General features: G+C 44.8%; 1 protein-coding gene across 1 annotated transcript in view; it reads right to left on the minus strand.

Moving 5' to 3' along the window:
* Positions 1 to 255: 255 nt before the first annotated feature.
* Positions 256 to 13,965, minus strand: part of AMBN (ameloblastin) — a 42,307-nt gene continuing 28,597 nt past the window's right edge. The window contains exons 2-3 of the mRNA XM_074813662.1: positions 1,121 to 1,171; positions 256 to 621 (exon numbers count right to left, since the gene is read on the minus strand). Of these exons, the coding sequence (XP_074669763.1) occupies positions 256 to 621; positions 1,121 to 1,171 (417 nt within the window). The remainder of the gene's footprint in view (positions 622 to 1,120; positions 1,172 to 13,965) is intronic.

Consider the following 13,965-nt stretch of genomic DNA (forward strand, 5'->3'; position numbering starts at 1 on the left):
GCCAGTTTTCTGAGTCAAATGACCATAAACTGCTCCAGTTGAAGATCTCAGAGGATATATTCTGTCCTGAATCACATGTTGAACGTCACCAGCAAAAGTATTCCCTTATTCCCACTGATGTTCATTACACTTTCTCCAGACTGAACTGGTACCATAAAGGGTGGAGATGAAGAGATAAACACTGCCACTGCCCTACCATTTCCAGCTGTGGTAAGAATCTGGCCACTACCATTCCCAATGGAAATAAATGCTGTCTTATTTCAGTGAGTCAAAGTGCAGGAACGAGTCTGGCAAACTACCCATAGCACAGAACCTGTCCAGAGACTTGTCAAGCCAAAAGAACGGACCAAATTTCAGTGAGCCTGCATACATGAAAACTACATGCCATTGACTTCTGGCAGCTGGCAGCTGTGGCTGGACCCCTGAAAGTTCTTCTTGGTGAAATGTCTGCTCCTGTAGGACTAGTGGCTGTGCTTCATTGTACTGGGCTCGGAATTGCTTGCCAGTCTGCAGGGTGCGCTGCAGCAATGGGTTTTGTGCTTGTAACTTAGGTTGCTGGGATTGAAGTGGTGTCTGCTGAAATGGCAGTGGCAGAGGATGGACAGGCAATGTGTATTCATACTGCAAGGAAAAGAGACAATACTGTTATTAAAATGTGTAAAAAATAGATTATCTTTCTGCTGCTAAGATGATAGCAGTATTATCCCAGCGTGAAAAATGATAGATAAGGAAAGTAATCTGCCCTGTCCTGCCTGAGATGATGCTAATACCACCACTTACATTTCTCAAAGCGCCCAGATGTCACCCAGATATTTGTCTGATCCTTCCATAATCTTTAAAATCAAGTCTAGTCCTGCAGCATGTTTTTCAGAGTACCTGGGATACTGACAGTTAAAGCTTTGAAATGTTTGAATAGTTGTCAAGATTCTGACCAGCCCCACTTCTGTGGTTTTGCTCTGCATTTTAAGAACAACATCATCTAGACACATGATAGGAGAAAGGTGGCAAGTCACAGTAGGGGGGATATTATCTCCTATAATACTTACCTTTTTTTCATTTGTATCTGTCAACTTATTATTCAAGAGGTAATCATGCATAGTTGGAATAGGAGGATACATACCTCAGGGCTTATACTTGTCATTCCGTGTGGTCTGGCATGCTGAGGGTACATCTGCAAACAGACAGAACAGATATGAGAGTCCTTTTGAACAGGGGATAATACCCATAGACACACAGACAAAACAAGCTCAGGGAAGCCCAATATGTGGTACAGTCTAGGGTTATCATATGAACTGATATACTACCAATTTCAATATACTGTCAAGAACACTGATTTATTCTCCTGTCCTCTACATTTTCCTGATAAGACCCTGAGGTTGTGAAAGGAGCCCGGCTGCTCTCATAGCACAAACTATCCCTGGTGTACAGATTTCTTAGAGTTTATCAATCTGTCTTGGTGGCGTCACCTTTGAATGGACACACAGTTAGGGCTGTACACCTTTATGGGAGTCAGTTCCAGTAGCCAGTCTGTGGGAAATCAAGTCTGTGTTTTAAAAGAAATGAAGATTTCTACTTCATTCACTAGCTCTCATAGCACATAATCACTTGGTTTGACAGAAGGGAGCAAATCAAGGAGCTGAGGTGGAGTGATTATTAGCACCTCTTTCAGCAGCAGCTCATTATTAGGTTCGTTTGGCTGAAGTACAAAACCATGCTTTTCAGCTATGGGTAAAACCCCTCTGCCTATAGAAACCGAAATATAACTAACTGGTCTTGCCTTGCTGACCAGAACTTCGATGCTTACCATTGCAGTTATAAATTCAGTTCTCCTACCTCTATGGTTTGAAGTCAGTATCTACTGCTGGGCATGATTGATTAACACTCTTGCTCAAGACAGCAGTATGTTTGCTTACATCCTAAGAAACTGTTGGCTGTCGTGAAGGCTTCTGCTGATTTTTGAACCAGCACTCTTCAGCTGTCTTTTCCATTTTAATATATGAAGAGTGGGTACTTTTCACTGGAAATAATCCTGAAATTTGGAATTTTTCTTTCTCAGACCATTAACTGAGCTCAGATTGGCTAACCTGGTGGGTACAAAGACAACTTATATTCTCCAGCACCAGTAAGCTGGGAAGGGAATATAGGTATATTGGTAAAGATTATTTTGACAGTTCAGTTCAGGATACAGAAACCTGTGGACAAAACCCAAGCAGCTGGGTAGATTAAATAAGTAAGCAACACACGGTTGTACAATTTACAGTCAAAACACTTGTGACAAAGAGACATAAAATCAGGGTACAGTTGGTCATATTTCCAAGAGCTTCCTGGAATAAAACTGTGTTGTGAGAAGCTTGAGATTAGCATCAACTATAGCAAATAACTATACTAGTATTAACAGCAGTTCTCTTTTGATAATCCTGCCTATTTTTAATCATTAAGAAGTACCAACTTTCCACAATGTTTATTTTCTAATATGGATGCAGTATGAGAAACAAACTGGATGAACTAGAAGCATTGGTCAGTTCCCAGAGCTACACTATCATTGGTAGCAGTGAGACTTGGTGGAATGAGTTCCACAATTGGAGTGCTGGGATGGAGGGCTACAGGCTGTTCAGGAGGGATAGGCAGGGCAGGCGAGGTGGAGGTGTCCCACTGTATGTAAGGCAAAGGTTTGATTGTACAGCCCTTACAGTTAGTGACGATGTGATTGAGAGACTCTGGGTGAGGATAGGGGGATGGAAAACAAAGGAGATGTGGTACTGGCTGTTTACTACCCATTGCCCAGCCAGGTCATAAGCACTGATGATTCTATAGGCAATTAGGAGAAATTTCCAGATTGGTAACCCTTGTCCTTATGGGAGATTTCAACTTCCCAGACATCAGCTGGGAATATCATACTGCTGTGACAAGCAAGTCTTGAAAATTCTCAAAGTTTGTAGGAGATAACTTCTTGTCACAAGTAAGCAACTTCTTGTCAGTGAGCAACTAGGAAACGTGCCCTAGACTTGTTATTTGTGAATAGAGAAGGACTCATAGGGGATGTGATGGCAGGTGGCTCTCTTGGCCACAATGATCATGAAGTGCTTGAGTTTAAAATTTTCAGTGTAATGAGAAAAAAAGACAGCAGAGTTGTTACTCCAAACTTCAGGAAGCAAACTTTAAGCTATTCAGGCAGTTATTCAACACAGTACCCTGGGAATCTGCTTTTGAGGGCTTAGGACCCCACAAGTGCTGGTCAGCTTTTAAGAACCACCTTTTAGAAGCAAATCCCCCTGTGTCATAAGTCAAGCAAGTGGGGCAGGAGACCAGCTTGGCCAAACAGGAAACTCCTCATGGAACTCAAGAGGAAAAAGAAATTGTGTGATCTCTGGAAGTAAGGTCAGGCTTCACAGGAAGATTACAGAGCTGTGGTTTCTATATGCAGTGAGAAAACATGAAAGGCCAAATCTCAGAGTTGAAACTGGCTAGTGTTGTGTCAGAAGGGCTTTTTAAAGTATGCTAAAAGCAAGAAGAGGTCTAACGAAAACATTGGACTTGTTGAAAATGATCATCTGACTAGTTGAAAAACTAGTTGTTGAAACTTGTTGAAAACTTGTTGAAGATGGTCATCTGACTAGTAGGGATGAAGAAAAATCAGAGTCATTCAATGCTTTTTTTGCCTTAGTCTTTAATAATACTGATAGACCTTGGGCTGCCTGGTCCCCTGAATAGGAGGACTGTGAGTTTAGGAACAGTGACTTTCTATTTGTGGACACTGAAATTGTCAGCTGTATCAACTGAATGTTCACAAGTCCATGGGGCCTGATGCGATTCATCCCAGAGTACTGAAGGAGCACAAGCGGATGTTATAGCAGGATGCCTCTCAATAATCTACCAAAGGTCTTGGGAGTCTGGGGAAGTCCCTGCTGACTGGAAGCTGGCCAGTGTTATTACAATTTACAAAAAGAATGTGAGGGATGACCCAGGGAACCACAGACCTGTTAGTCTAATCTGGTTCCTGGAAAAATTATGGAGAAGATTATACTGGGTACTGTTGAAAGGCATTTAAAGAATAATGTAATCATCAGGCATAGTCAACACGGGTTCACAAAGGGAAAGTTCTATTTAACTAATTTTATATCCTGCTATGATAAGCTCACCCACCTAGGGGATGAAGGGAAGGCAGCGGATGTAGTTTTTCTGCATTTTTGTAAGACCTTTGATACTGTCCCTCACAGCATCCTTCTGGACAAGTTGTCCAGTTGTGGGATGAGCAGGATCATGGTGCTCTGGCTGAAGAACTGGCTGAAGGGCAGAGCTCAGGGAGTTGTAGTGAATGGGGCTACATCTGGCTGGTGACCAGTCATAAGCAGTGTTCCTCAGGGTTCAATTCTAGGGCCAGTTCTGTTCAATATATTTATCAATGATCTGGATACAGAAGTCGAATGCATGATTAGCAGGTTTGCTGCTGATACCAAACTGGGAGGTGCTGTTGTCTCTCTTGAGGGATAAGAGGCCTTAGAGAGGGACATAGATAGATTGGACCATTGGGCAATGATTAATGGGATAAAACGTAACAGTTCAAATGCTGGATTATGTACCTGGGATGGAGGAACACCAGACACAAGTATAAACTGGGAGAGGAGTGGCTGGAGAGCTCCCCTGCAGAAAGAGATCTGGGGGTGCTGGTTAATACTAAGCTAAATAGGAGTCAGCAGTGTGCCCTGGCAGCCAAGAGGGACAACCACATCCTGGGATACATCAAACACAGCATAACCAGCTGGTCAAAAGAGGTGATTATCCCACTGTATTCAGAGCTGGTGGGGCCTCACCTTGAATACTGTGCGCAGTTCTGGGCCCCACAGTTTAAGAAGGATGTTAAGGTCCTTGAATGAATCCAGAGGAGGCCAACAATGCTGGTGAAAGGGCCAGAAGGAATGTCCTATGAGGCTAAGACTTTGGGTTTGTCTAGTTTGAAGAAAAGTAGGCTGAGCGGCAACTTCATTGTTCTTTACATCTTCCTGAGGAGGGCAAGTGGAGAGGGAGGTGCTGATCTTTTCTGCCTGGTATCCGGTGATCAGATGCGTGGGAATGATTCAAAACTGCATCAGGGGAGGTTTAGGCTGGACATTAGGAAACATTTCTTTATTGGGAGGGTGGTCAAACACTGGAACAGGCTTCCTAGAGAAGTTGTTGATGCTCCAAGCTTGTCACTGTTTAAGAGGAATTTAGACAATGCCCTTAATAACATGCCTTATCTTTTGGTCATCCCTGAATTGGTCAGACAGTTGGACTAGATGGTCATTGTAGGTCCCTTCCAACTGAAAATATTTTATTCTAACTGATGTATCTTCTTCTTTATGTGGGTAACCCTTTATCATTTCTGCAAGGAAGGGAGCAGGGGGTAGTTTGGGACTACACTTCCAGACAAGAACAGAACACAAGTTCTTTCTCTGTGTCCTGATAGTTTCTGCATGTTATTGAAATGGATGAAGAACCAGCAAGTGTCAAAACCATGACACAAATGCTGAAGTTGCTCAGACCACTAGGAGTTGGTAAGTACAAGAAATTACTATTTGCTGTTCCTTTTAGCAGCACCAAGATGAAGAGCAATATTTGCAATATCTCTAAGCACATGGATCTGCATAATGACTTTCTAATGGTGCAGGACTGGACAACATTTCAGATGACTGGACTTGGGCACATGGACACAGTTGCTACCTTGCTGGGGGGCAGGCTTGGGGCCTCGCTGAGAGGCAAAAAGTTGTTCCCTCTTACTCCTAGATTGGTACAAAGACCTATAAGGAGATGCAATGCAAAGCCTTACTCCCCATTCTGCAATGCCCTACTGATCACAAAGCCATCCTGCAGTGTTCCTTCAGTTTCTGCCCCATGTCAAGGATGACTGAACAGCCTTGCAGGAGGTCCTCAGTCCACAACATGAGGGTGTGAGTATCTGCAGCCTGGCTGAAGGAGCTCAGCACACGCTAGTGAGAGATACAGGAAAATGTGCCAAGGACTAGGGTTGTCGCTTTAAGCTTTTGCTGTGCTCAGAAGCCCCTGACCATCCTAAGGGGCCCTAACTGCTCAGCTCAGATACAGGTGACTTTGGCAAATGTCAGCCTGGCCTGGGCCTCTTCCTGTCATTCACAGCAATTTAAGTGTCCCCGCATAACCATTTCAGACTGATCCCAGCACTGCTTTGTGAGCTTTCTCCAGTGAAGGAGTTCACTGTTTCCTGTGAAATGGATATCCATTTCAGGTGAGGATGCCTTATTACTCAGTGCCCAGGATATCTTTGGTTAACCCTGTAGTTTCATGTCCTAAGTACTTCTCCTCTGTGGCAGCTATCTGAGAATTCAGTATCAGGCATGACACATTTCCCATCTGCAGACTACAGTTTTTCTTAAAGAGTTTGTGGTGATAATATTAGTAAGTGGTACCAGAATCCAAGACATTGCCCGTTGACATACATGAATGAAAGGCCATGATAACCAGGCAGCATGAAGATTACTCATTCTGAGAGTCTAATTTATGCTTAGCTCACCAGATGATGTCAGTATTGTAATAAAAGGTTAGGGAAAGATTGTCTGCTAGGATTGTGCATTGATGTGAAATTTTGCAGTCTGAAAGTCCTCTGAAGGAGTAAGTCTGTTCTGTACAACAAAGCTGGACATGAAAATTGGTATTAACATTACCCTGAGAAAATAATTTTGTTTCAGACTCAATAGATATCCAAATCACTGTATTTTTTATGCATTCTCCAAATCAGTAATTTCTGAAAGAGGGAAAGAGGATTTTCTCCAGCCACAGGAGGGACTCTTTAATGTCTCCAGTCTCATCAGAGGATGATATAAAAAATAAGCCCGTGCCTATTATTATCATCTGTTTGGAAGCTGAACTGCTTGAAAACAGTCCCTCAGTTCTCCTGTGTTTTAGATAGATGTGAAATATAAGAGGGACATTGCTGGGAATGAAGAGCTTTTCATAATTTCTGTTTCTGCCCCAGCTAAAGAGGGAATTAAAAGATTCATGAATTTGAAATGAATAAATAGATACCAGGCAAAGAATCACTTACAAATCTAAGGCAACCTTTCATTCATGAAGAAATCTAGCACTGAGCTACTTCATGTCTCATCAGATTCTGTTAATCTAACAGTAATTGTTTTCCCTATTCTTACACAATGAGTTACAAAACCCATAGGGACCTTAGAATACCTGGATAATTTCATACTGTATCTTTTTAGTCTGGAAAAAAGAACATTTGCTCTATTCCACCACCCCCCCCCACCCCCCCCCACGCCCCCCACCCCCCCCCCCAAAAAAAAGAGGGGGGAAAAAGTTGGGGGTTTTTTAATTAACACTTAATTAAAGGACAAATAAAGCTTATGTGTGGTTTTCAACTCAAGTAATATACTGTAACTACTTTAGCTTGCAAATATTACAAATGCAGCATAAGGACAGCATCAATATTTGCTTGTTCTCCCCAGGATATAACATTCAGAAAGACATTATGCCTTGACTCAATTTCAGCAACAACTCAACATAGAAACATAGGACTTTGTATTCCCTATCATCCTGCTCCCCTGAAAAAAAAAAAAAAAAAAAAAAAAGCTACAGCTGGGATGGAAACAGAGCAGTGTGAAACTGATTGTAATTGATGGTAAACATCTTACCAAAACAAATGAGCATAATTTCTCCTTAGAATAAGAAATGCCTGTGTCTAAAGTACAGCTTTCCAGGCAGAGCACAGGCAATAAGCAGAGAAAATACAACTGGCCTGTGCTACCTACAGTTAGCGGCACTGGAAGTGTCTTTCTCCTTTTTGTGCATGTCCTGCATGACAGAAGGGCTGCATGAAGAATGAAGAAGACAAATGCACCTCCTGAAATGTCAGTGACCTCGTTGCCTGGAATGGAATTGCAATCCCAAATTTGACTGTGTGAGCATGCATAGTTAAATCCTGGCCCTGCTGATTTGATGTATGTCTTGATACATACCAGGGCCAGATCCCACATTTCTCCATGATGCCATTGCCTCAAACCACTCACTAGGACCTTCACTTTGTCACATGCAGCTCCAAAACAGAGCCAGGCTCCAAAACTATTACAGGGGAAAGATAACTTCCCTCAATGTGCTGGCAACGCTCTTCCTAATGCAATCCAGGATACCATTAGCCTTCTTTACCACAACGGCATGTTGCTGGCTCAGGGTCAACTTAGTATCCACCAGGACCACGAGATCCTTCTCTGTCAAGCTGTTTTCCAGCCAGTTGAGCCCCAGCATTTACTGGTGTATGGAGTTATTCCTTCCAAGGTGCAGAACTTTTTGCTTTGTTGAACTTCATGAGATTCCTCTCTGCCCATTTCTCTGACCTGTCAAGGTCCCTCTGAATGGCAGCACAGCCAACAGCTACGTTAGTATCTCTCCCCAGTTTTATATCATCTGCAAACTTGCTCAGGGTGCTCTCTGCCCCATCATCCAGGTCATTAATGAAGATGTTAACAGTATTGGACCCAGTACCAACCCCTGTGGTACACGACTAATACCTGGCTTCCAGATGGACTTTGTACCATGGATCACAATGCTTTGGGTGCAACTGTTCAGTTTTCAATTCACCGCACTTTTACCTCATCTAACAAGTAGTTTGTCAGCTTGTCTATGCAAATGTTTAGGACTCATACTAAATTCAGGTAGAAAATAGCCACTGATCTCCCCTCATTCACCCAGCCAGTGATCTCATTGAACAAAAATATTACATTGGTTAAGCGTGATTTCTCTTTTGTAAACCCATGCTGACTTCTTTTCACCTTGTTCTTTATGTATTTGGAAATGGTGTCCAGGATTATTTTGCTCCACCATCTTCCCAGGGATCAAGGTGAGGCTGACTGGCCTATAGTTCCCTGGATCTTCCTTCTTGCCTTTCTTAAAGATGGGGGTGACTTTTGTTCTCTTCCAGTATTCAGAAACCCCCTATGTGACCTTTCAAGGACAACCATGAGGGGCCTTGAAAAGACAACAGCCCACTTCCTCAGCAATCATTGTTTCATGCCAACATTCTCATGGACATGTGTATGTCTGGTCTGTCTAAATTTTCTCTAACCTGCTCCTCCTCCACCAAGGGTAAGTCTTCCTTGCTCCAGACTTTCCTTCCAGTATCAGGGGCCTGGGATGCTGAAGACCAGTCTTACCAGTAAGAACCAAGGTAAAGAAGTGTCCTGGTTTAGCCAGGATAGGGTTAAGTTTCCCCAGCAGTGGGGGGGGAGCCCTAGCCGGGTTATTCATATACCATGCTGATGTCACCTCTGGGCGCCAGAGCACAGGAAGAATCGGTGATCGCGTGGGTTGGCGCAGCCAGTTCTCTCACTGCTGTATGGGTAGATATCTTGCTCTGTTCATTGTTATTACTGTTACTGTTATTATTATTGTTGTTGATTGTTCTGTTGCTGTTGCACTGTTGTATTAAACCTCTCCTTATCTCAGCCCTGGGGCTTTGTATTTCACTCCCTTTGTGGGGGAGGGGCAGCGGCTGCGTGGTCTCAGACCCCGGCAGGGCCTAAACCACCACAACTTTTGGTGCCCAACGTGGGGCTCCAGAACACCTGCAGTTCATTGATGGTATCATTGTATGGGGGGACACAGCTGAGGAAGTCTTTGAGAAAGGAAAGAAGATAATTGAAATCCTCCTGAAGGCTGGTTTTGCCATCAAGCAACAGACAGTTAAGGGGCTGGGAAGGGAGATTCAGTTCCTAGGAATAAAATGGCAAGATGGGCGTCGCCACATCCCAATGGAGGTGATAAACAAGATAACAGCCATGGCCCCACCAACCACTAAAAAGGAGACTCAGTCTTTCCTGGGCGCTGTGGGGTTCTGGAGGATGCACATCCAAAACTACAGCCTGATTGTGAGCCCTCTCTACCACGTAACCCCAAGAAGAATGAGTTTAAATGGGGCCCTGAGCAACAACAAGCCTTTGAACAAATTAAGCAGGAGATTACTCAAGCAGTGGCCCTTGGGCCAGTCCGGGCAGGGCAGGAGATTAAGAACATGCTCTACACTGCAGCTGGGGAGAATGGCCCTTCCTGGAGCCTTTGGCAGAAAGCACCTGGGGAATCCCGAGGCCAACCTCTAGGCTTTTGGAGCCAGGGATACAAAGGCTCTGAAGCTAACTATACACTGACTGAGAAGGAGATAGTGGCAGCGTACGAAGGAGTTTGAGCTGCCTCAGAAGTGGTCGGCACTGAGACACAGCTCCTCCTGGCACCCCGACTGCCGGTGCTGGGATGGATGTTCAAAGGAAAGGTTTCCTCCACACATCATGCAACAGATGCCACGTGGAGTAAATGGGTTGTGTTGATAACACAACGGGCTCGAACACGGAACCTCAACTGCCCAGGATTAGTAGAAATGATCATAAACTGGCCAGAGAGCAAAGATGCTGGGATGTCACCAGAACAGGAGGTGAAACGTGCTGAGGAGGCCCCACCATATAACGAGCTGCCAGAGGAGGAGAAACGATATGCCCTGTTCACTGATGGGTCTTGCCACATTGTGGGAAAACATCGACGATGGAAGGCTGCAGTGTGGCATCCCACACGACAAACCTCTGAAGCTGTTGAGGGACAAGGTGAATTGAGCCAGTTCGCAGAGGTGAAAGCCACCCAATTGGCTTTGGAGATTGCTGAGCAAGAAAAGTGGCCGAGGCTCTTTCTCTACACTGACTCGTGGGTGGTGGCAAGTGCCTTGTGGATGTGGTTGCAGCAATGGAAACAAAACAACTGGCAACACAAGGGCAGACCCGTCTGGGCCGCTGAAGTGTGGCAGGATATTGCAGCCCGGTGGAGAACCTCGTTGTGAAGGTGCGCCATGTGGACGCCCATATACCCAAGAGTCGGGCCACTGATGAACATCAACATAACCAGCAGGCAGACCAGGCTGCTAAGATCGAAGTGGCTCAGGTGGACTTGGACTGGCAGCATAAAGGTGAACTGTTCATAGCCCGGTGGGCCCATGAGACCTTGGACCACCAAGGCAGAGATGCAACATACAGGTGGTCTCGAGATCGAGGGGTGGACCTCACTATTGACACCATCGCAGAGATCATCCACGGATGTGAGACGTGTGCTGCGATCAAACAAGCCAAATGGGTGAAGCCCCAGCGGAATGAAGATTGATGGATGAAATATAAATATGGAGAGGCCCGGCAGATCGACTACATCACACTGCCACAGACCCGCCAGGGTAAGCGCCACGTGCTCACAATGGTGGAAACAACCACTGGATGGCTCGAAACTTATCCAGTGTCCCACGCCACCGCCCAGAATACCATCCTGGGCCTTGAAGAGCGAGTCCTGTGGCGACACGGCATCCCAGAGAGGATTGAGTTGGACAATGGGACTCGCTTCCGAAATAACCTCATAGATGCCTGGGCAGAAGAACACGGCATCGAGTGGGTCTACCACATCCCCTACCATGCACCAGCCTCTGGGAAGATCGAGTGCTACAATGGACTGTTAAAAACTACATTGAGAGCAATGGGGGGGTGGAACCTTCAAACACTGGGACACACATCTGACAAAGGCCACTTGGTTAGTCAGCACAAGAGGATCTGCCAATCGAGCTGGCCCAGCTCAGTCAAAACTTCCACGTGTTGTAGATGGGGATAAAGTCCCTGTGGTGCGCATGAGGGATCTACTAGGAAAAATGGTCTGGGTTAGTCCTGCACCAGGCAAAGGCAAACCCATCCACGGGATTGTTTTTGCTCAAGGACCTGGGTGCACCTGGTGGGGGATGGAGAGGTCCGATGCGTACCACAGGGGGACTCGATTGTGGGTGAAAACACACCGTGAATTATACTGTGCTTTTGTTAATTTTTCTTTGTTATTGCTAATTGCTAAATGGCAGCTGGATGTGACGCACATGGTATAGAATAAAGGGGTGGATTATGTCCTGGTTTAGCCAGGATAGGGTTAAGTTTCCCCAGCAGTGGGGGGAAGCTCTAGCCGGGTTATTCATATACCATGCTGACGTCACATCCGGGCGCCAGAGCGCGGGAAGAATCGGTGATCGCGTGGGTTGGCACAGCCGGTTCTCTCACTGCTGTATGGGTAGATATCTTGCTCTGTTCATTGTTATTACTGTTACTGTTATTGCTATTGTTGTTGTTTGTTGTGTTGCTGTTGCACTGTTGTATTAAACCTCTCCTTATCTCAGCCCCGGGGCTTTGTATTTCACTCCCTTTGTGGGGGAGGGGCAGCGGCCGCGTGGTCTCAGACCCCGGCAGGGCCTAAACCACCACAAGAAGGCATTGAATACACTGGTATTTTCCATGTCCTCTGTCACGAGGACCCATGCCCCATTTAGCAGTGGGCCCATGTTTTTCCTGGTCTTCCTTTTGCTACTGGTGTATACATGGAATTCTTTCTAACTGACCTTCACCTCCTTTGCCAGATTCAACTCCAGGCTGCCTTTGCCTTTCCTAACTCCATCCCTGCACAATTGGATAGTATTTCTGTATTCCTCCCTTGGTCACTTGCACCTGCTTCCACCATTTGAACACATCATTTTTATCTCTGAATAGTTAAAGTGCTTCTCATTGGACAGAACCTAGAAATGAAATGGAGACATTTTGCTTGCTCCCAGAGGAATGTCTCTTTAAACCTCTGGCTGCATCCATGAATCACTCTCACTCCTTTTCATTGGCAAGTCAGCAGCCTGTAGTTGTGCACAAAAGGATTTGCTACAATTTTCATGAACTGTAGTAATTTTATGTGTTATGTTTCTTCACCAAATGCAGCTGCTTCTGTCATTGCTCCTGCACAAAAAAATAGTTTGAAGGAGGAGATCAAGCTCTGTGGTAGCTGTTTTGCACAACACATAGAAGATGCTAGGATGAGTAGAACTGCAATTGTACAATTCCAGTTGGACGACTTGTGCTGCTTGATGCGCCTCACTACTTCCTAGTCCATTTCATAAAAATGAGTGTCTCTGCCAGTGTTTTTTTCATTAGTATGGTCTGTGTATTGCAGGTGGTACCCGAGTTTAGACAAAACATCTGTGATACAGGCAATTACCTGCTGATGATAGAGTGTGTGAACTGAATCCGAAGTGGGGTGTGCATGACAGTCTAGCTGTCTCCAAAGCAAGCCTAGATATGGAAGCTTATTTCCTGTGACTCTTTTTAATCACACAACATTTCTTATCCAAAGTGGTCTTCTACATTTGGTAAGATGAACCGCACTCTAATCTTCATTGACTGTATTCTCTCTGCCTCCAGGAGCTACTAAGCTGGAAGACAGAAAACTCACTTTCAAAGCTTAAGAATTGGAAGAGAGCTGCTTCAGGTTGCAGTGATATTGTTCTGTGACCAGAGTAATGTTGATACATATATAAGGCATTTCAAGCCAAATATTGGAACCCTGTGGGAAAACCTGAGGGTACAAGGATGTGGAGAGTATTCAGCAGTTTTTTCTTGCTGCTGTAGGTGAGAAACACATGTCACTTCAGTTAACAAAAGGTTTATCCCTAACTGCTAGACTGAAATAGGGCTGCAAGAAAAAGATTAAATTAAGGACTTTTGAAGCTTGAAAATGTGGATTCAGGTTTAGGAAGAGAGGGGGAAAAGCAGTTCAGCAGTTTCCTGAATCTGCTTTTGATAAAGAAGTGCAGCTTCTTTTATTACTGTGTAGGCTTGAACAATGAGATCTTGAATCTCAATCTCTGCTGCATAGCTACTGTACTAAGAGTTAAGGCGTTGGCATGAGCCCACCAAATAGGCAATGTGCTTGTGCTCCCCTTGAGGAGTTTCACCCAAACATGCCTTAATGTCAATGCTGTTGTGCTGCTTCAACCTCAGAGTGAATCCTTGTTGAAGGCCATAGCTCAGTAAGAGAACCCTATCATCTTCTCAAGCTTTCCATGCTGGAGCTACAATTTCAGGTGCCAAGGGCAGAGGAGACAACAGGAGGGTAGAAATAGTTCCAGTC

The sequence above is a fragment of the Strix aluco genome, chromosome Z, assembly GCF_031877795.1.
Source record: "Strix aluco isolate bStrAlu1 chromosome Z, bStrAlu1.hap1, whole genome shotgun sequence".
Lineage (NCBI taxonomy): Eukaryota > Metazoa > Chordata > Aves > Strigiformes > Strigidae > Strix > Strix aluco.